The sequence below is a fragment of the Lepisosteus oculatus genome, chromosome 12, assembly GCF_040954835.1.
Source record: "Lepisosteus oculatus isolate fLepOcu1 chromosome 12, fLepOcu1.hap2, whole genome shotgun sequence".
NCBI lineage: Eukaryota > Metazoa > Chordata > Actinopteri > Semionotiformes > Lepisosteidae > Lepisosteus > Lepisosteus oculatus.
This window is the reverse complement of record NC_090707.1, coordinates 10,187,625-10,211,094: the sequence shown is the minus strand read 5'-3', so window position 1 is coordinate 10,211,094 and position 23,470 is coordinate 10,187,625. Positions and strand designations below refer to the sequence as shown.

Sequence of the window (23,470 nt, the reverse complement as noted above, 5' to 3'; positions counted from 1 at the left end):
AACGAATCTTTGTAAACCAAGAAAAACTTGAAAAAAAATGATTCCCCCTCACTTTAATAACTAATCTGATAAAGACCGTAAGTGCTTAAACACACACTGTACACACAGAATTGGCATTTATGATTATTAATATATGTGCAATATCCATTCAATTTCTCTTAGAATATGTTCTTCTTTCACACCTGTCATAAGATTTATTCTCTGTTATATACTATATGCTATCTCCTCAAAATACAGTAATACCTGAGAAAATAGGAAAGATAAATATCAAATAATAGAAAAACTTACAGATTGGATAATGTAATTTGCTAAAAAAGTGATACAGTATGGGCCAGAATTAATATCCAGAAAATATAAAGGTCACATTTATTCACACCCCTATAGTTAGTATTTTGTAACTATTCCTCTGGCAGGGATTACTCTGAATAGGTGCTTCCTAGTAAAGTATCATGAAGTTCCAAAAAGAAATGTATGAACATTGCTCTATGCAGATTGGCTCAAAGGAAAGGTCTCTGCCTACCCATTCGGAATACAGTTTAGTCTCCACCCGTGGTACTAAGCTGATGGCTTTTAGCATGATTTCATAAACGCTGAGCAGAACAATCTCAAAGTCTTTAAAATCTGGTTCAAAGATGATTTTTGTGTTGTCCAATACTAGCCTCATGGTGAATCCTGGATGCTCAAAAGCTCGAACTGAATCCTACAAAATAAGCAAATAAAACTATTATCTTACAAGAAAAATACTTTGGATTCTTTGCTTTGCATAGTTAACTTACGTGTTTACTTAGATTTTCAGAGAATTCTAAAACAAAAGAAGTTTGCCTTGTTTCTAAATGTAGCACTATTTAATCCCAAAAAGGTTTGTGTTTTGTTTTAACCATTAACACAAGAGTGCAGCTGCAACAATTTTATTTTGTATTTATGTACAAAAACATAAAGCGTGTGTTAAGTCAAAGTGGTCTAAGTGTAGACTCTACAAAACTACACTGCATGATTCAATTTGTACAGATTAGTGCACGGTGCTTACAGGAGACTGAGCGAGGAGGTTTGTGTAGTCCTGGATGGAATCCAGTGCTAAATTCTGCAACTGTTCCGTCATCAAGGCTGCAGCACAATTGAAAAAGGACTGCAGTTTGGCACTGTTGCTGTTGCTAGGGACAAGTTTCCGTTTGTTACCTTGATAATATATATGTTGAACTTCTGGAAACCACCTAAAGACATAAAGAGTTCGGTTTACATTAACTGTTAAATGTGACAGTCCTATAAAATATTCTTCTATGAATATTAAAAGTGATCACCACCACACTACTGAGATTTGAAGGGAAATGTTTACATGAATATCCACCCTTTCTCAGATTTAATCTTACTCTGTAACCTCTATTCTTTGATGATAAGTCTGAAGCCATACTTTTTGAGTAAAGTCTCTTTGGCAGATTCTATGTGCCTCATGACCAGCTGCTGAAAAATAGATAGTTCCAGGGACTCCTGCCTGTTGTGGAACTCCTCCACATCAATCAACCGCAGGTTTCTGTGAGAAAAGCAAAATAAATGGTGTAAGAGAGAAACACGTCTTAGAACTTAGGTAACATATTGTTTTTCACTTTGTGATAGAAAAAATATTTTGATAATGATAATGTTTAAAGTAACAACAAACCTCTTCTCTTCCTTAACTCTACAGGAAAAAGAATAATGAGACTGAGCATACTGTACGTACTTGAAAGAGACATGCCACAAATCCAGCACTGATAGCATAGTGGGATTTATAGCATTCAGCTTATCCTTCATGATTTTCTGAGCCAAAAGGAATGACTTCTTCCAAGGTTTTGGCACCACCTCCATTCTGAAAGATAAAGGTGTTAATGTACTGTAGTACAGTCATTATAGATAATACTCCAACCTGGATAATATTTTAGTTCAATCTAGAAAGATAAAAATGCTGAACTACTTGAAGCAAAATCAACTTCATATTCAGTCACTTTTAAGTAAGATTATTTGATGATAATGATGATGATGATGATCATAATGATGAAGACTGGTGGTAACAGTGGTGGAAGTAGTGGGCTTGTAACTACAGTTGTATTCAGAGTGGGTGCCTACAGACCTTCACATTTTGATTGTCATAAATAATTAGTATGTTACATTTAACCAGTTTTCGAAAACAAAAGCAAAAAAACGACTAATAGTTCTAATCACTCTTAGGTGGAAATAACTATAACATGTTTCATGCTGAAAAAAGAAGAAAGAACACACAACGTTTCAGCCATGGAGCCTTCTTCAGGTGTGAAGAAGGCTCTTCACTAATACACTTGAAGAAGGCTCCACGGCCGAAACGTTTTCTTTCTTCTCTTTTCCACATTGAATAAACCTATTACTTGTTCCTTTGCAGCCTACGCATGTCGACGCAGCTCCCCACCTGAACTACTATAACATGTTTCTGTAATTCTGAACTAAATCATACTGGGTTTGTATCATTGGTCTGTTCTTCTTGTGCCATTGTCCTTTGCTGTTTTTTAATATATTTATGTGTTTTATCATTCTGAAAATGGTAAGATATTCTTACAGACATATTTACTAGTACACACAACAGTATACCCCTATAGGGTTGTGGATGTTACGGGTAGACTTTGGAAGCACAATCGCTATAAGGAAGTGGAACTGAAAGGAAACTTTTGCATGAAGATAAAATGAATGTGTATTTGATCTGTTAGTGTTCTACTTACTCTGCTCGATGTGGGGGGAGATCTTTCACACTAGCTTCATCCTTTTCCCTGGGATCCCTTAGAACAAAATCCACTGAAAACACAGAGACAAAATCTATTAATCTAAAGTCAGATGGTATTGCCTAATTTGACATGTAGACACAGACACATATAGACTGACACTCTAATAGAAATGGTCCTACATAACAGTGCCTCATATTGCCAAATGCGGTCTGTTACACAACAAAGACAATTAAGTTATAATGATAGAAGCTTTAAGCATAACTGAAAAAGATAAGGAGACTTGCTTACCAATGGCTTTCTTTACACTAAGCAAGTAATCCTCTCTCATTTCATCAGAGAGTACTTCAATGGTATCACTCAAGCTTTTCAGATGGGATGGGACCAGAGCCAAAACATTCTCCAGCCAGGAGTCCTCCATAGCTGCCACATGCTCTGTGTCAATGCCATTGTGGATGTAATAGTAGTACCTCTGACAAGCCAAGAATATTATGAAAGAAATAATAACAGACCATAAAGTAGTTTAAGTGCAATAGTCAAAGACAAAAGGTTGTGGTCTTGTAGATATGAAAAACAGTGACTACAATGTAGTGATACGATTATCTTCATACCAAAATATCTTTTTCAATAGAAGTTGGAGATCCAGAGGATGGGGCCTGTGTGTCATCTAGAGCACAAGGATGTCCAGTAGCAGAGTCCTGCTGCCTAAAATGATAACAATTATTTTATATTGGGTCAGAATGTATATCTGTCCATGTGTGACTTTTCTTCTCATAGTTTTCAACATTATTCCACAATTTGCACAATAGAATGAATCATATACAGTACTGACATAAAGTAGGCTGGGTAGTATTTTATTATTTCAACTCAAGATAAAAATCAAAATGAAATCACATCTCATAAACAAAAATGTATGACACACTGGGATGCAAGACATTATACATTTAATGAACACACTTTAAGGTCACATAATGGGATGTAACCCCATGTTCCCCACCATGTCTGGACCATGGTAATGCATCTGAAGCAAAAGCAAACATTTCTTAACCAGAATGAAGCTAAATAAATTCAAACCAGGTGCATTATCCATACAAGTCAGATTTAAATTCGGTTACATATCAATTCAACTGATATTCAATACTCAGAGCAGAGAGAATTCCCTGTGCCTAACCTTTGGGAGTCAGGGTAATGAGGTAGGGTCTTTAACACATGCAAATTCTGCACAGTAATGTACCCAAAGCCCAAATCAAACCCAGGAATCTGGAGCTATAAGGCAACAGTACCAGCCAACATGCCACTGTGCCATCCAATTAAAATAAATGTTTCAGCAGCATACCAGCGTATGTGTAATTAGACCATTGGGAACATGTTTTCTAATAAAAAACTAGGGTTTGCTCAAATGACAGAAGTACTCAGTTTTATTTAAAATCAGAAAACCTTGACGTGTAGAGGGTTAAGTGAGTCCACCGCCTAATTTTAAGCCCTCACATGATTATGTTGACAAGTGCACTGCGGAACTGCTCACGGTCCTTCTTGGGGTGGGTGTGCGTGCTGCTGCGCAGTCTGGAAGATGATGGCTCGGCCACAGTTCCATATTCTGCAGTCCGACTGCTTCCTGGGCCTACAGACCCCTCCCAGGCCCGGCTGCGCTTATGTCCAAGGACATTTCCTGCACAAAGCAAAAAACACAAGAAACATTGCAAATGAGAGAAGATCATGAGGCCCATGTATTTCCTTTGGCTGCTAGTAACTTAATTATCCAAGGATCTTTTCCAGTTGCGTCATAGGAAAATATCAGTATATTACATAAAATACTGTATATGTGGACACCTCTGTTGAAGAAAAAAAATATTCAATTATTTTAGCCTGTCAGTGTAGGATGTCCCTTTAAACCCAGATAATTATTTGGCTGTATTACTTAACTGTAGCGATTCCAAAGTAGCAATATATTTTTCTAATGTGGTTAACCAAATTAATCACAACATTCTAAATTACTTATTACTAATGCACAGTAAAATGTTCACAAAGCATCACGTTTATTTTTATACTACATTTTATATAGTACATATTCAGATTATTTTCTTTATATTTTTACCAAAATATAATATCTCTGGTGTTTACCCAGTGAAGTTGACTGTTTACTATAAATACATATTTTATATAAATTAGGAAAAGCATTAATTCTAAGATCATTGAGTCTAAGAACCATCCCTGTGGTTCTCCTCTATTACATCAACCCAATATGAGAATTCACCCTTTATCTGTACATTCTATTTTCTAACCAATAGAGATTTTCATTCAAAGTGCACATATTACCTTGAATACCCAGTACATGCATTTTAACAAATATGTTTTATGAAAACCATTATTAAAAGTTCTTCTAAAAATGTAAGCATACAACATATTCGCTCTTTTTGTATTCAATATTAATTATTTTTATAAAGCTTTCCATCCCAAAGGATCTTTACATATTGGAGAGGTTCACATCATCTACCTACTAAAGTGCAGTCACCACTCTGTGCCAGCAGCCCAACTACACAGCCGAAAGGTGAGAAACTCCTTAAACAACTGATTAATGGGTAACTATAGGACAGCCAGAATCTCTAAGACCATGATGAATTTAACCAGCACACTAGGATAAATACCCCTATTCTTACAAAAACTGTCATGTAATATTTAGTGACCGAGTAGTCAAGAATGCAATTTGACATGTAATCTGAAACTTGGCTTTCCTACAGCACAGTGGTTAGCACACTGGGGTACTGGACTAGAAATTTTAGACCAAAATATCAAAGAAAACATCCACCTACTTGTCCACCAACACCACTACCACTTGTGACTTAGTTTTCCTTCTCCCATCCCAGTATTGTCCTCACCCAGCATTGCTTACCTTATGAGATTTGATGAGATTAGGCTAAAAGTGGTTTTGCTGCTACCTTATATTACAGTAATCCTCAATGTAAGAATTACATTTGTTTAAAAAGATTACCTTGCCAAGAAGTGTGACACCATTGTTGCACAGGAGACCATCACTTACAAAGTTGTTAGATTTATCACTTTGTTGGCAAAGAGGCCAATAAATAAGCTTCTCTCTGCTATAAGCACATGTTAAGTTTTTCTAAAACAATAATTCAAGTTTCCACTTTCATGTAAAATCTGTCCCTTCTGTGTTCAGCTTGTCATCAGCTGAATGCTCATCTAATCCCATTAACATAATGTGTTACAGTTTATGTGTTAAAAACAATAGCAAATTTATAATTATTAAAGTAAATTCACTGTTGCCAGATGTATTAGGCATATGTTCACCTTCTCACTTACTGATTGGAAGGCTAGCTTTGAGAGACAGCCCATCTTGTCCCTTGTCTTTGACCTGGGTTTCCAGAAGGAAACCTGGCGATGTGGCCTGCCACTGGGGCTTTGAGCGAATCTAAAAGAACAAAATACAGGAAACACTAAATCCTTAAGGAAGTGAAATGTTCCAACCAAATGTTGGAATGCTTAACTTAAAACAAGATAGGAGCATAAGAAAGATTCCAAAAAAGAGAAACCATTCAACCCATCAGATCCATTTGGTAGTTAGTAGTTGATTGATCCCATGGTCTCATGTAGCCATTTCTTGGGGGAAGACAGGGTACTAGTTACAACCACATGGCTAAGTAGCTTTTTCCATACTCCCACACATTTCTACATAATTTCTACCTTGTGTCCTCTGGTTCAAGTTTCACTGTTCATTTTCCAAGACATCTCCTCCACTAATTACGTGGTACTCCACTAATTACTGCATATCTCCTCAATTTGAACATTCACCGCTTATCTGTTTTCTATCCATTAAACAATTCTTAATTGAAATACAGTACATATCCTTGGATGCTTGTTGCCAGTAATTTGAGAATAAGCCTTTTAAGAGGGATTTTATCAAGGCCTATGAAAAGCTAAATATACCATAACTGTATCCATGTCTGCTATTACTTATTTAAAGAACTCTAGCATTAGCTAAGCTATACTTTTTTTCTAAATCCGTGGTAACTTCCCCCTGGAATCCTATTGCCAAAAATGTAATTCCCTACATTAACTCTGATTTCCATAACCTTAGATATAATAGAAGTTAGGTTTGTTGGTTTATTACTACTGCAGAACTACTCAACCCACAGATTTTACTATAGACAGTCCATTAATTATTTAATTGATAAATCATTAGATCAATATAGCAATTATGGCACCAGTTGTATCAAGGTACTGCAACAGAGTAGACTGGCCACAGGTTAAGCAGACCTATTCTGTTACATTTTCTTTTCCATCTAACTCTTGGCCTTTCTAATATATTCATTATATTTATTTTTACCGGATCCTGTTGTTTTTATTTATTTTATAAATTGATTTTGTGGTTAAAATTTTTTTCTTTGTCTTTCTGATTTATTGAACCATTTGAGTCACTCTTTTCCAGGCATTGATTACTCATGAGATTAATTTGTTATGTGCTTTAAGCTGTATATAATAAAGTATTGCCTTCATTCTCTAATGATTCCACACTGGAATTGAATTTGTCAAACTGAACAAATCCTTAATGTTTTTTTTTTCAATCTTTGTGAAGAAACATTCAAATCTCTGAACATAACCACTTCTTTCTTTACACATATGTAATATATAGTTTATTTATTATATATTATAATTACTATCTGAATGTTGTATGTATTGCATAAATTCAAATATCTGATTCACATAACTCTAACTCCTTTTGAATGATTTTTATATGTCTGACCCATATAGCGTAGATTCCGAGATTCTTGATTGATCTAAGTTACCTTCCTGTGTCGGAATGCTTTTTAATGTATCACTACACCTTTACCTTTTCTCTCTTTCATGTGTCAGAGGAATCTGCCTAATACTGTACAGTATCTTTTTTTATAGTAATAGAATCACCTAATACTGTACAGCATTTGTCACCATCACTCTCTATCAGCCATGTTTCAGTGATCCCAGTTATAGGACTTTTACTTCTTGTATCTTATTCCTCCAATTACCTTTCTCTTTTTGACTCTACTCTCTGTGTAAACCCTTTGCAGATTTTGTTTGGATTCTTTCACCTTCCATTCTGGCTGTGTAAATGTCTGTAAATCCTACACCTATGGTGTACATCTGGACACCCTTGAGTGGGGACCCTTGGTCAGCACTGTCTCTCCACTGCCCATTATCTTTGAAAAAGTTGTATTGTACAGTATATACTGTAGAGGTAGTATAGCAGAAAACAATGTTCTTCCAGGATACCAGAACATAAGAGTTGTTATGTATTTTGTTTGGGATCATCACACAGTAATATTTGTCTCTATTTGTAAAATATTTAAATTGAAATAAAAAACAAAAGGAATGTAAATAAATCTTAATCTCTGCATCTGTTTTAGGATGTCTTGTGAATTGTATTTGCCCACCTGTGGCAGCTGAGGTAAAAGCTGAACAGGATTCCTGGATGCCTTTGTCTTGAGGTATGAAGAAGTCTGCAAAGAAAATGCAGAAGAAATGAAACTGTGATCTGTTATGTGTATTATAAAGTGAAATAAAATACTGTATTTAACATTAAAATTCAATGAGAAATCAGAAACAGATGATTAAGAGCCTGTATGACCATTATTGAGTTATTGACATGGCTCCCTGGTATAAAACGACAATAACACTGAGCTCAACAAATAACTTAATTGAACATAAATACAGTATGTATTATAGGTAGTTAAAATAATATTTCAATTGAATATATATTGTATATGTAGTTAATTATATATTAATTTCATTCTTAATTAAATAATGGTATAGTAGTCTAGCAGGAAATACAAACTGCTCAAACGTACTCTATGTCGTCATTCCTTACACTTTAATAACTGATTCTGCATTCTTTTTGCGGTTATCTTTTGAATTTTAACGTGTCAAGTAGAAAATGGAAAATAAATGCAATTTTTCTAACATCTAAACTAGAGCTGTCCAATTCTAGTATTAGATGGTGTCTTCGTTTTTTTATTTGAACTCAGTTTTTTAAGAAAATAAATTAACTAATTACCGTCTTAAATTGGGCCAATTTATCCGCTTCCCCAAGTTCTGAAGTTCGGGTGCTGTTACTTTAAAGAGATCTACAATACTGTAAAACAGTCCACACACATCCCCGTTTAAGAATTCATTAACTAACCCACCTACAAGTAATCCAATGTTAACGTTTAAAAATTAAAGCTTACATACCTGAGTATCCATTGCTGTGTTTCGTGTGTACAGTCCAAATAAAGAATTTAAAGTTTATCTTTCATTGCGACGCTTTTACACGACTCGGGGACAGCAAATTTGTTTCTGATCAGGAACTCATCTGTTTACAGGCACAGTCGCCCGGCAACTCCGCCTCACCAAGTTTTCTAATCGAAATTGCAATTTAAAAACTAAAAATAAATATGTAAATAAGCAAAATACAGAGTGTTCCTCTTGTTAAGGTTTCACAAGCAGGATCAATGTTAAAAAATTAGCTCAACCTGCTTACACCAATTGTGTATCTATAGTTTCACGTGTTTGATTACAGTACCTCCTGCAAAGTGGCTACATGTTGCCAGGGTTTGTTGTCAAGGAAGCTCCTCGGGACAGAATACTCAACACAGCGGCCCGTTACTGTGCTGCCCCCTAAAGACTAATAACTGTACTGCAACTGGAGGACCAACAGCAATCGAAAAAGATAACCAGTGTACGTATTTCTTACAATTAGAAAGTGAAATACTGGGCCACAAATATATAAGAAGAGTTTATCATAGCAAAGAGCAATTTTGCATCACCAGAATAGCGAATCTCCGAAATTCCATAAAGTTGTATTTCTAAATATAATTTTTGGAAGCTATTTTTTTCTTTGGTCTTCTTCAGGTCCTTACCTTTTTGCAGTCACTGTGTACAGAGGAACAATATTCATAGACTAAAATATTCACTTTCAAACACTAGAGGTAGTTTCTCACTGTGAAATCTGTCATTGTCACTCATGTTCATAGAGATAACAAGTACCTCATCCCATGCTCTTTCTAAAACAGTGTTGCATAAATGGATTATAATCTAGTGAGGGTAACAAGAAATACTGTAGTCAAAGTATTCTTAACTTAAAAAAAAAGTTTACCTCTACATGAAAATTGCCCTTTTTGTATTCTGAAGGAAAATAAAACAGATTGTCCAGACTACAAGGTTGTTTAGTTTTTCTAAAAAAAAAAGTAGGAATTCTTGTTTAAATGCCAAAAGTAAAAAAAAACAACCTTTACCCTTGACACAAAGACATTTTCATTCACTTTCATTTCAAAAGTAGCATATGCCATGTATACAATACGGCAGATCTCCAGAACACACTCTTCCAGTTTAATTTCTATTTAACCTTTAATAGACATTTTAAATATTGCACAATGATTACACATTTCCAACATTTTTAAAGCTCTGTAAACACCATTTTTACATTTGTAGTCTCTCCAGAGCCAGACAATCATCAACAACACTGGAGTGGCAGACTTTCCCGAGCGCACACTTCTGATCACCCATATGTGAGTGATCTTACCATCAGATCTCCCTGGTTTCCTTGAGGCATTAAATGATTCATACTGTTTTATGGTGAGAGGTGGGATGCTGTTCTATACTTCTGTTTTTTTTTGTTTTATTTTGATTGAGTCAGGCTGCTGAATTGAGTAGAAACCCAACAACCAATACATTCAGCTCTGAGTCAATATTATTGCAATTTACATTATTTTTAATTGTTTTTTTTTTTACAAAATAGCAGGACAAACGTAATTTTCAAAGACTTTCTGAGACATTGAAAGCTGGTGAAATAAGTGCTGATATATCTTCTGTAGTGATGGCTATGATGCGTTTTCTTTTGTGAAAAAAATAAAAGGGTATATAGCTCATGGTCAGAGGAAGGCCCAGGGCAAATGCCACTGTTTGTCTAGTTTTATTGCCCTGTTGACTACATAAGCTATAACCACTTTAACATACGAATGTAACAAATTAACTTCACAACACAACACAAAAAAAAAATCACACAGTTTGGCTTACATGGACTGCAGAGAGAGGTACAAAGTTTCATCATTGCTCTTACAACAAACATTGAAAACAAGAACAAAAATTTAATGCCATCCTTAAAAACAAAAAAAATCCTAATTCGAATCAGTAGCGATTGACCTACAGAGACCCTTCATCGCTGTCCTGTATTGACAACAGGTGTCTGTATGGTACAAAGCAACAGCATCATAATGTGTGACTAGAAAAGGGGCAACCTGCATCTACAGCACCAGATGTTGCAAAAAGGATGAGCAGGTGGTAAGGGGCAGTGTGCAGTTTAAGGAAAGGGGGTGACATCTGACACAGGAAGACACTCCACTGCAGATACCTGAACTGGTTCTGAAGGTACAGTAAAGAGGAAAACAATGATATGTAGGCATGTTCTTTTCATGTGAACCATCCACAAGCCATCTGGCTAGTAAACCCTCCTGCTGACTGGAGTACTGAACTGACACTCCAGTTCAGCGAATTCCCTGTTCCCAAACCCAGAGCACTTGAGTGGTTCCAGACTTGCACCTCCCTGCACTAGTGACATCGGTCAAGATCCTCCCACTATGACCTGCATGTGATTTCAAGAAGCGAGGCACAAAGTTTACCTGCCACCCAGAACACCATGAGGATATTGCTGGGGGTGCTGCTTGGTAAGTGGTTTATTTATTTTAAATAAAATAGTGTGATGAAAAGTGGCACAAAGCGCGTGTGTGCAATTACATTATTAATCGTTTTCGCTTTTTTCTAGGTTTTTAAATAGTGCCTGATATGATGAAATGCACTGAGTTACAAACGCGTCATTTCAGATGCTCCATCAGTTGTTGGTCTGCAGTGCTCAGAAGCTGCCGTTACTGCTGGGACAATAGTGCACTCCTGTTGGCTTTCATCTTCTCCAGACGCTTTACAAGGTGGCTGTTGCTCACTTCGAGCTCGTCAATCTTATCCAGCGCTGAACGGAGCTAGAAAGCACAAAGGAAACAGGAAATGTAAAGAAATAAATTGCAAATGACAATTGGAACCCTGTGCCCTAGTCTCTCGGTCACTGGCTGCTATTAGAAAAGCACAGGGACAGAGACAGCCTATGTTACCTCTCTCTGTAGTTTGCGTTTCTCTGCTTTAAGGTCGTCTTCTACCTTTTCAGCATTCTCAGCAGCAGATTTGTACCGGGACACCTGGCCTTCCAATCGTGCTACCTACAATTACAGGACAAAACAATTCATGTTAAATGTGATTATTTGAATAAAATACAACTGTGATATAGAGTAATTACAAAAAATATAACATTTTACAAATCTAGTCAGTTTTAAATCATTGTGTATATTGTTTCATGTGTAATAACTACATAAAGGAACTATATTTTAAATGCCCTGAATTCATCATGGGCTTTAGAAACAAGTATCCTTAACTATGGTTAACATGACAATCTGGTGAACAAGGGAACCTACTTAAGTGACCTACTAAGAAAACTCAGTTTAGTAAAATAAAAGTCATTTAGGAGACTTCAGAACTAAAAGGTCTAAGCAAAAGTCTGAATAGTCTCTATAAGAGACATAGAATCCTCTTACGTTTTAAACGAATGAACCAAAAAGCCTGTACAACTCTTATGTATTATTACATTCTAGTACATGCTCAAGTACTTACATTTTGCTCCAAAGCCGTTACTTCCTGTTCAGATTTTACTAGCTTGAATTTCAGGTCACTAATTTGCCTGTTAGCATCTCCTAAGAAAGACCAAACACAAACATCACATAAAATGCAATTAGAAAGCTTCAGGTTTAACAGGTTTTAGTGAATTGGAGAAAAATCAATATTTAGAAAATAGATCTCAGATTAATCCCACATTAGATCTTCAACGTTTAAAATGCGGTAACTGCACATCAACCACATTTGACCTTTAAACTGGGAGGGTTTTACCATGCAAAGTTTATTAATCAAGCCAAATCAAATCTTTAACAAGGCATTTCACTCCAGAGAAAGAATGACTGATTTTTGTCAGTCATATTCTGAGCAAATCTTACTCTGTAAATCTAGGACGTGCACATCTGTGCCATTTTCCAGAATGGTGTTCTCAGTTCCTGCACTTTCCCCTGTCCCATTCTTCTGCTTGTCCTCAATCTGCGCCTTAAGCTTCCTCACCTGCAACACACGGGACAGATGAGATTGTACTTGGTGGACAAAAACCGCCAACTGAAGGCAATACAAAGTTGGAGATGGTTTAAAAACTGTCCTGTACCATCTCTTCTCTCTAGGTATTCAATACAGACTGTACCAAACACCACTGCAAATTGGTCTTAATTTTATAATACAGAATCTAATAATGGTAAATTAATAACAGCATAATTACTCATACTGTATGTTGGACATATTTTCACAAAACCAGTAGAGTACATATTAGTGTATACTCATCAATATTTATAGTTGGAATATTTTATAAGGATGTCATGTGCATTCTATACTGCAGTATAACTTTCAAATGTAGCTGTGCTTGTGTCTTAGACATGAATATCTCCTTAAGTATGACCGGAACTGCCGATTAAAAAGCTGACCATGAGAACAGTCACTATGTTACACATAATAAGTGATGTAAGTAATGCTAACATCGCATAACTTTATGGTACATATATCTTTTGCTGATACTCAGTAGTCTGTATACAAGTCATTTATCAGTTAAATGAATAAACCATCTTGCCCAATACTGCACACACCACTTTGCATGACCGATTCCCTCACTCATCCACGTTTTCATGCCAACCCATGTCTCACCTTCTCTGTTGAGAAGAAAAACAGCTGATGAGGGAGCACATTAGACTCACCTGCTCTACTAAACTCTCCCGTTCGTCGACCAGCTTTCTCAGTCGAATCTCTGAAAGAGTAAAAAACAACAAACGGAAGTGGAAAAGACGTTTAGTACCAAAAACTTCCATTTTAAACTTCCATTGTGCCTCTACCCATCTTATACTGTAATTGCAGTAAATTCTGTATATAACTACAGGAAGAAAACACTTCTCCAACCACCATTTTCAGAGCTGAAATGACTAATCTTACCTGGAAAAACCTACATTAATCATCAGGTCCTTAATTTATAAGAAACCACTTCCAGTTGACTATAATATACATTTTATGTATTATCGTAGGTTTAGTATTTCCTTTCTAAATTGTTCACATGAACAATCAACAGTATTTAAAAGTACAATTAACAAACATTTTCACCTGAAATAAAAAACAGTAGTCAAATCAAGACTTCTAGGTTTATTGATTATGAACTTTATTATCCTCTGTGCTGAGGATGAACCTGTTTGCTGAACATCCAGCGGAACACACACAAGACACTGTTCACATACCAGGGAAAGGTGGCGATGTCAAAGGTATGGAAGGGGAGGAGTTCAGTCAGGGTAGGTGCATAGTTCACAAGTTGCATGCAAATGTAGTCTTATCTTCTACAGGGTTAGCATGCAATAACTGCAGGGTGTAGACACAGCTGGAACACAAAACCTCATGCCATTTTGCAATTAAAAGCTTCTAGCTCACCAAATTTAAGAATAAAATAAACATCTTCTGCCCTTTATCTACATTTATATAATAAATTCATGTATTATAAATGCTGCCATGTATGCAGGACATTATGAATAAAAATGCTTTAACTGCTCAGGAAATGTTTTTTTTTTTAAAAAAGAGGTGTCTATGTATTTAAGTGAGACAGAAACTCATCTACAGAATCAGGGTGGAAAGATGAGATGTGCAGAGGACTAAAGTTAGGAAAAGAGTCACTAAGAAGGAAGATGTGGTACAAATATCTACAGATGTTAACATGTAATGCACAGTGGGTATTTGACATAACTTTTTTTAACATGGCAAACATCACAATCTAGACACATTAAATGGAGCATTACTAAAATCAGTAAAGCAATATCAATTTAAATAAGCAACCGTAACATCTGGTAGGACAACATTCATTTATAACACTATTTAGTAAATAACAATGTATTTCATAACACTTTCCTCAAGTGTTGTGAAATTAAGCCATGCAGGCAGCATCTGAAGTTGTTATTTTTAATAGACAGCCATAATAGAACATCACTTGTTATAAACTCAGTGTCCAGATGGTGTGCAAGTTACTACCTTGAGTAAAAATGAGATTCCTGACTGGAAAGAAGCAATATCAGCACCTACCTGGCTGACATGCATATGCACACAGTACTAATCAATACTCTTTTATGTCATGTGTTGTTTTTCAGAGTTCAGTGTTCTTAATGGGTTGAAATACTGCATCGTTTGGTAACCTGATCAAGAATCTTCCACAATACCCACACATGAACTAGTTCGAATGAATAGCAATTCTATTGCTTCTGAGAAGTACGATAAAATAAAAATAAAATAAATAAATAAAGGATGCACATATACCACAGACAACCATATTAGCAGTAGCCACGCTACAGAGTACAGTGGCAATAAAGGTTCAACTCAAAAGCTTTCTGAGATACAATACATAAAAGCAGCTTTTTTATGAAGACAAAACAGTGGCCAAAGAAGTGAAATAAACTTGGGTTGCTAACAGCCTTGTTGCCAACAGCAGTATTTGCAAAGGTTAGTACCATTGATAACAGCATTTCTAGACAACAGGTTTAATTTATATGAAACTAGGAGAAGCTGCTCTAGTGAAACTGCTCTTAAATTCTGTCTGTTCCTGGGCTCTATACTGTGTACGCCACTGGCTCAACATGATACAGCCAGGAATATGACATGGAATATGAGTGGTTTGTGAATAGAAACTACTGTTAATTGTGTAGCCTGCAGAACTTTAAGGTCACTTTGATAAAAATCCCAAAGGACATAAATAACAGTCCACTGTATACACACACATCAACCGTCTGACACCTTTTTGACATTGGCAAGTCAGGCATGGTCACAGAAAATAATAAAATTGATTTTATTCATTAATTTAATTGCATACAAAATACATCCCAGAATTTATCTTTGGTTCATAAAGATGATGCCATTTTACCATACAATTCACTGCACTTACAGTATATCCATAATGTCAAACTACTTTTCTAGAACAGCTTTGCATTAAACCACGTTGAAAGACTATACTTTCCATTTATCAGGTTTCAAAATAATTTAAAGTTTTACAGCATCTGCTATCTAAATACCACAAAAGATGCTAAAGGGGAAGAACTGTCATGTGATATGTTTTAGAAATGGCCTAAATAGCTTTGTTTTTATGATATTACATCATTTCATGGCATTTAGACAGTGTGTTTATTATACATTTACTGTATTTGCATTACATTTAAACTGAAAACTAAAATGGCATGCTACTAGCAATACAGTATTTTAACCTATTTATTGGGTCTGCTTCATATTTTTGTTGGTACATACAAATTTACAATAGTACTACTGTACTGTACTAAGGGTAGACAAGTCTAACTGAAAACACTGTGAAAAAGATTGATTTGCCCCCAAGATCAACATTTCTTAAACATTTGTCAAAATAATTTCCATGACTCTTGAACAAGGAAAGTAAATTGGAAATAAAACAAGTAGGAAATAAATTCAGAATCTTAGCAATATTTTAATACAAATTGATAGAAGAATATAGACTTTATGTAAGACATCATTATAAATTAGGCCGATTTATCATCTAAACACTTTCAAAAACTAATACAATCCTATACCAAAGGCTATTACAAAAATAATCTTCTGCAATTTGAATATTGGAAACGTAATGAAATTATTGGAAGCAAAAAAAATTAATTTTCTTTTTTATCTCAAATTCGTCAAATCAATTACAAACACTTACTGTACACAGCAAAAAATACCAAAGTAACATTCAAAACCATTCAGTACTTTAACATGTGATAAACACGAAGTGATTTGCAATCAATGCAAAATAATGTCTTTTCAGAAATACATATCTGCTCTGCTTTTTAAAGTGCTATTAAAATGCATTAGGGCATAATGTTTTGTTTAAAGAAAATGTACACCTCTTTATGTATTAATACACTACTTTGATTTTCAGTACATATGCACACAGAATTAATTTTTGAATACAGTATAAATGATGTTTATATGTATCTCATATATTATTCTCTGATTCATAAACTACAGTATTTCACATCCTTGTCTTTGGAAAGACTCACAACAAGACTTATTTTAAGCTATATATTTAGCATACACTTCTGTTTGCATCTTTGCATCCACTGAATGACCTGCTTAAAGGATAAAGTTTTTAATAGTCTTTTGAGCTTGAATAAATATTTACAAAGCAGTATTTGACAAATGCAAGAATTTTAAAACAAAAAACACTATAAATCCATTCTATTTAAACCATATTTTATACGGGGCTTCACAAGATTTCACTCCTTAGCAGATTCTTTTTCTTTTTAAGCTTTCATACATTTGCCTCTTTTTGTAATAAACTACAGCACATATGCGACATTAAAAAGGCTAACATAATAATCTATAACATGTGCTGATTGGTTCAGACACATAATGAATGCTCAGATGTTCCAAGAATGGAAATAAAACTATCATAGCAGTTTTGATCCTTTCCAGATTGTAGAACATGTACTGTACCAATGAAGCAAAAAAGCCCTGCATCTGATATTTGTCCATCATTTTGAATTACATTTACTTAAGAATATTTTATATTATAAAGTCTATATCTGTCTTTTAAAATATTGTCAAATTTCATTTAATGGGTATGGTGGCTGCAAAATGGGTTCACCAGTACAAGTCTTCATTTGGCTTATGGTAATGACATTGACCTTTGTGATAACTGTCAGTGAACTTGCAGTGCTGCCTGTGCCTGCAGTCACTGCTTACTCTGCTACTGTATATGCACGGTGGTGTGACAGTGGATGCACACCTTGTAGGACAGTGAGATCCCATCCTCCCATACACCTATGAGGGGTACAGCATAAGTCTTGGTGATTACAAAATCTAAATATAATTATTAATGTAACGTTCAGTACCAGGTATGAAATAATGCGCGAGAGCATGCAGCATATAAACATTAAAGAGGTTGGCACCTCTGTTTTTTAATTATTGAATTATTGATTGTGCTCGATATTAATCTATAGAAAATGATAACATTTTTTGTAAATTAATATTACACTGTAAAAGGTTGGTTATGTTTAATGTTTATAATAAACAAATAAAGATTCCGCCCTCAATATCATTTATATTTAAGAAAGCTGGACATATGCAGACCCTGTTTTAGTTTCAAAGCATACTCCAACACTTTTGTGATTTAAGTCTTGTTAAAATTCAGGTATATGAAAACATATTCTGACAGACTCCAAACTGAAATGTGTGAACACACTGCTGATAAAGATGTGCTATGCATTTCTCAAAATAATATTGCATCTTTGACCCTAATTATATCAACACACCAACTCGACTGCCATCACAAACTAGAAAAGCAGGGCAAAGAGGCAGTGTTGTTTTTCTTTTTACCATTGGGAATCCAATTTGTAGTACCGGGTGTGTGGTTTACGATTGGTGGCTATATCAATTTGTTGGTCATTTGTTTCTGACTTTGATGGATTAAAAGTAATATTCCTGACAAGTTGACTTTGAGAAAGGATCCTTATGACATCCTACAATCATCCCTCCCTTTCCCCTTTCCCTTCTTACTCCCTTTAGCTGAATCTGCCTTGCCAAGATCGTCACCCTCTGTCTCTTCTTGATTTCTTGCACCCCCACTCTTTTGAGCCTGACTTTCTGTTTGCCCCTTATCTTTGACTGCCCCCTCCATCGTATTGCCCTCCTCTTGTGATCCATTCTGGTCCTGTTCATCTTCTGCTGATTCTCTCACCCTGTCTGCAGATTTCACAGCAGAACTCTCCTCATGTGCCCCTGGTTTTGACTCAGATTCCTGCTGTGGAGCCTCTGTCTCACCAGCTTCAGATTGCTTGGACTGTTCAAGGTCTTCTACTTTATCCGAGCTGACACTCTTCACATCTTGATTGCCATCTTTCTTCTCGGTACGCGGCTCCAGCGCCCCCGATGCTGCCTCTATTTTTTCTTCCCGAGGTTGCTCCTCTGCAAGTGCAGAGTCTTCAAACTCAAACGAATCTCCTTTCTCATCCTCTTCCTCCTCTTCTTCTTTCTCACTGGTCAGTTCTTGCTCTTTTTCAGATACACAGAGGACCTTACTGAGCTCAGCCTGCCCCGCATTCTTAGTTTCAGACTTTTCCTTCACTGGACTTGTGGCACATTTATCCTGGACCTCTGTCTGCTTTTGGTGTTCTTTGTTCCCATTACTTCCTTCTGGATGCGATGCACCAGCTTCACTAATAGAAACACAAGAATCCATCGTCCTCCCAGAAGAGACATCTTCTGAGTCAGCATTTACTGTATCCTGAACACTACCATCATGTTTAACCTGCAACTCAATATTTTCTCTTTTACCAATTTCCTGTGCCTCGTTTGTTTCAAGCATATCTTTGCCTTTTTTTAGATCATTTTCTAACATCACTGGCGACTCCTCCTTTACCTGAGTCTTAGTTTCTTCCTTAGGGTCTGTTTCTTGTACTTCTGTTCTCTCAGCTGACTCCCCTTCTCCTTTGAGATTCAAGGAATCTACTGGATCATCTTTGACTTGTGACTTTTCCTGAATTTCATCTTCTTCCACCTCTGTTCTTTCAACTTGTGCGATTACTTTTTCCACACATTCTGCTAATGCTCCTACTGAAGAAACGCCCTGAGCAGTCAAACACTCCTGGCTTTCTTCCTTAGCTGCATCCATCTTTGCATCAAAGCTATTGTCTGTAACAACGGTGTCGATGTCCACCTTTTCTGGGGTTTCACTGACATCACTTACCTCTTCAGAAGTCAGGTTTGAAGTGTCAGCAAGCACATTTGTGTCTGAATTACCTTGCATCTGGAGTTCAGATTTATCTTTCAACTCACAATTTTCAGGATATAGAACAGTGCTTTCACCTGTTGGTTCTTCCAAACCTTTAGTTATTGGGGATCCTACCAGTGGGTTGCAGCTTGAGACAGTACTTTTCCCTTCTTCACTTAAATCCACAGTATTGACATTATCTCCAAATTCAACACCAACATCTAAGATTTCTGCAATATCTTTTTCTGTTTCATTTTCTTTTTCCTCACCATCGTTTTTTCTCTCATTTCCTCCAGTAAGCTCCATTTTCTTCTCCTCTTCATTATCTACTGATTTGTTTTCCTTTCCGTGTTCAGGTGCAGTGGGCTGGACACCTCCATCTTCCTCGAGTTCAGGTCCAGCGGGCTGGGGACGGACATCGTCCTCGACTTCAGGTCCAGTGGGCTGGGGACGGACATCGTCCTCGACTTCAGGTCCAGCGGGCTGGGGACGGACATCGTCCTCAAGTTCAAGTGCAGTGGGCTGGGGACCTCCATCTTCCTCGAGTTCAAGTGCAGTGGGTTGGGGACCTCCATCTTCCTCAAGTTCAAGTGCAGTGGGTTGGGGACCTCCATCTTCCTCGAGTACAGGTCCAGCGGGCTGGGGACGGCCATCATCCTCAACGTCAGGTCCAGTGGGCTGGGGACGGCCATCATCCTCAACGTCAGGTCCAGTGGGCTGGGGATGGCCATCATCCTCAACTTCAGGTCCAGTGGGCTGGGGACAGCCATCTTTCTCAAGTTCAGTACCAGGGAGATGGGCACCTCTGTCTTCCTGGATTTCAGGTCCAGTCTGCTGGGGATGTCTGTCTTCCTCGAGTTCAGGTCCAGTGGAATGGGGAGGTCTGTCTTCCTTGAGTTCAGGTCCAGTGGAATGGGGAGGTCTGTCTTCCTTGAGTTCAGGTCCAGTGGGCTGGGGACATCCATCTTCCTCGAGTTCAGACCCAGTCGGCTGGGGACGTCCGTCTTCCTTGATTTCAGGTCCAGTTGGTTGAGGACATTCATCTTCCTTGAGTTCAGGTCCAGCCACCTGGGGAGATCCATCCTCCTGAAGTTCAGGTCCAGTGGGCTGGGGACGTCCATCTTCCTCGAGTTCAGGTCCAGTGGGCTGGGGACATTCGTCTTCCTCAAGTTCAGGTCCAGTTGATTGGAGACGTTCATCTTCCTTGAGTTCAGGTCCAATTGATTGGGGATGTTCATCTTCCTTGAGTTCAGGTCCAGTCACCTGGGGACATTCATCCTCCTCAAGTTCAGGTTCAGTTGGCTGGGGATGCCCATCGTCCTCGTGTTCAGGTCCAGTTGGCTGGGGACCTCCAACTTCCTCGTGTTCAGGTTCAGCGGGCTGGGGACATTTATCTTCCTCGAGTTCAGGTTCAGCCAGCTGGGGACGTTCATCTTCCTTGAGTTCAGGTTCAGCCAGCTGGGGACGTTCATCTTCCTTGAGTTCAGGTTCAGCCAGCTGGGGACGTTCATCTTCCTTGAGTTCAGGTCCAGTCAGCTGGGGACATTCACCCTCCTCAAATTCAGGTCCAGTCGGCTGGGGATGTTCATTTTCCTCCAGATCTCGGCACCCTGAATCTTGTGCTTCTGTTGGAGATTGACTTTCAGTTTTCTTGTCAATTTCTTGTGTTTCCGGCTTTTCTCTTACATCTTCTGTCCCTAATCCAGAATCCTCAGTCTTCAAGTCATGTTCTTTGACTACTTCTGCACCTTCCTCCTGGATTCTATTGTCCAAATCATTCTCATCTGGTTTTGAATCCATTTCAGGCTCTGCTCCTTGAGCTACTTCATTTTCTTTTCCTTCACTCTCAATGGCCGATTCGTCTGTGGTGTCCCTTCCTGGATCATCAGCGCATTCCAATACCGGTGGTTCAGTAGGTCCATCCAATGAAGCTTCTTCTCTTGTCCCTTTGCTTTCAGGATCAGACTGAGTGTTTGGCAGGACTGGGGTCACACTGTCTCCTGAAACAACCCTCTCTTCTCCCTCTGACTCCGTTTCCCTTAAAACTACCTCAGAATATTGTTCCCTATGTAACTGTTCACTTAAAGTTATAGCTACATCATGTTCTTTGTCACTCAATGTGTTGTCACAACTTTCACCCTCTGGTAACCTAGCTACCAGACTTTCAGATAATTCTTCATTAATTTCACCTTTTACAGAGTTAACCTCACTCTCTAAAGAAAGCAAAGTACTGTCCCTAGCAGACTCTGTATTTCCAGCTTCTGATTTCAGAAAACGTGCTTCTTGACCTTGAATTTCTTCTTGGCACTTTGATATGCTCCAATTTATTTCTTCTGATACAGCGCCAGTACTTTCTGGGGTTGCACATTCATCCACACTGATGACTTTCTCGATTTGACCTGAACCATCCATTACATCTTTATCTGTTGTTCCTTCTATTCCACTATCCAAAATATTATCTCTTTTACTATCCATGCATTTGCTCTCTGTGTGCTTTTCTACCAAATCTACCTCTGCACTTTCCACACTTATCTCACTAGCAGCTTTGAGCTCTGTTTCCCTTTCTACAAAAGTTTTGTTTTCAATCCTTCCTTCGATTGTGTTTGTGTCTTGAATTTCCACACCTGATGATGCTGAATCAATGGCTTCACTACCTGTGTCTGAACTCTGATATTTATTTTCATCAACGGTTACACCAAAACCACCTGAAGTTTGCTCAGGTTTTTCACTGTTATTCCCACCATTTTCAGGACCTTCGTCTCCCTCTCTAACCATTTCTTCTTCAGGACCTGTTATAACCACTTGTATCCCTGCTTTCTCTGTTTCAACAACAATTTCTCTCTTTTGTTCTCCTTCATCTACCATACTTGTGTTCTCTGTACTGCCACAGACTACATCACCCCCAAGCTTGGACTCTTGAATGGGCTTCTGAATGCCATCTTGATGTGTGTCACCCTTGTCTGTATCAGTGACCTGTGTGACACTATCAGAGGCCATAGACGAGTCGGACCATGCCTTTTCTGGGTTCTCTTGAGAGGGTATGCTGGCCAAAAGCCTCTGTTCTTCTATGTTATTTAGTGAGTCCTCACAGGGTGCTGGTGAAGACAGTTCACTTCCACCCTGGATTTCTTGCGTCTTTTCTCCACCAAGCCCTTCCTGTGATTCTGCCCCCTCCTGTTGCCTGTGCTGTCCCACAGAATTGTTCTCATCCTTCTCCAAGATCTGCTTATTCCCAACATCCTTCACATCTTTACTTTCCATCTGCACCTCCTTGGCTTTGCCTAGAAGACCATTGGAAGAGAAATGTAGGGCCCAAAACAGGAGGCGGCAACCAAATACAGTTTATTTTTCATGTTTAATTTGATTATTTTTTAGGTGTGTCAATTAGCGCAGAAAGCGAAATTGGAAATCACATAAGCAAGACCAGCAAGGAGGAGGAAGTAGCCAGCACTAAAGCAGTTTTTTTCTAGTTGAATCAACAGGTGGAGGACAGCAAAAACCAAGCAGTTTCTTAGCTGAAGGGAAGGAGCACGCTAGAGAAAAGACATCACCCTTACGAAGGTTTACTGTGGTTAATAGTCAGTTCTTCATATTTAATATTAATTTCATCACGATTATTTCCCTTCATTTAATTATATATTAACAAGTAACAATGTAGTTACACAATAAATATTTAGAATGGTTAGGCTGGGAAAGAGTGATTTGAAAACTACTGGAATACTACTGTATAGATTATTTTATATAGGTAATCTGTATTTGGATTTCAATTATTATTATCCTCCCACTGAAAATAGGACACTCTGAAGAGAGTCAACTGTACTGCTATCAAGATACACAAATAACTTAAATAGTACCA

At 37.4% G+C, this 23,470-nt stretch overlaps 2 protein-coding genes across 31 annotated transcripts in view; both read right to left on the bottom strand.

Moving 5' to 3' along the window:
• dnah7 (dynein, axonemal, heavy chain 7) overlaps nucleotides 1–9,295 on the bottom strand; it is a 78,291-nt gene extending 68,996 nt beyond the window's left edge. For all 3 annotated transcript variants that reach the window (XM_069196751.1, XM_069196750.1, XM_069196752.1), the window contains exons 1-11: nucleotides 8,943–9,295; nucleotides 8,147–8,212; nucleotides 6,039–6,147; nucleotides 4,209–4,389; nucleotides 3,332–3,425; nucleotides 3,012–3,192; nucleotides 2,721–2,793; nucleotides 1,715–1,840; nucleotides 1,409–1,528; nucleotides 1,028–1,211; nucleotides 521–700 (exon numbers count right to left, since the gene is read on the bottom strand). In XM_069196751.1, the coding sequence (XP_069052852.1) occupies nucleotides 521–700; nucleotides 1,028–1,211; nucleotides 1,409–1,528; nucleotides 1,715–1,840; nucleotides 2,721–2,793; nucleotides 3,012–3,192; nucleotides 3,332–3,425; nucleotides 4,209–4,389; nucleotides 6,039–6,147; nucleotides 8,147–8,212; nucleotides 8,943–8,954 (1,326 nt within the window). In that variant the 5' untranslated portion in view covers nucleotides 8,955–9,295. The remainder of the gene's footprint in view (nucleotides 1–520; nucleotides 701–1,027; nucleotides 1,212–1,408; nucleotides 1,529–1,714; nucleotides 1,841–2,720; nucleotides 2,794–3,011; nucleotides 3,193–3,331; nucleotides 3,426–4,208; nucleotides 4,390–6,038; nucleotides 6,148–8,146; nucleotides 8,213–8,942) is intronic.
• Nucleotides 9,296–10,078: 783 nt separating this feature from the next.
• Nucleotides 10,079–23,470, bottom strand: part of lrrfip1a (leucine rich repeat (in FLII) interacting protein 1a) — a 68,692-nt gene continuing 55,300 nt past the window's right edge. For 27 of the 28 annotated variants that reach the window (XM_069196755.1, XM_069196770.1, XM_069196754.1 and 24 more), the window contains one exon: nucleotides 15,666–22,895. In XM_069196755.1, the coding sequence (XP_069052856.1) occupies nucleotides 18,355–22,895 (4,541 nt within the window). In that variant the 3' untranslated portion in view covers nucleotides 15,666–18,354. Of the gene's footprint in view, nucleotides 11,723–11,851; nucleotides 11,957–12,404; nucleotides 12,485–12,781; nucleotides 12,900–13,576; nucleotides 13,627–15,665; nucleotides 22,896–23,470 lie in introns of those variants that run through there. The other variant, XM_015358755.2, reaches the window with a different exon arrangement.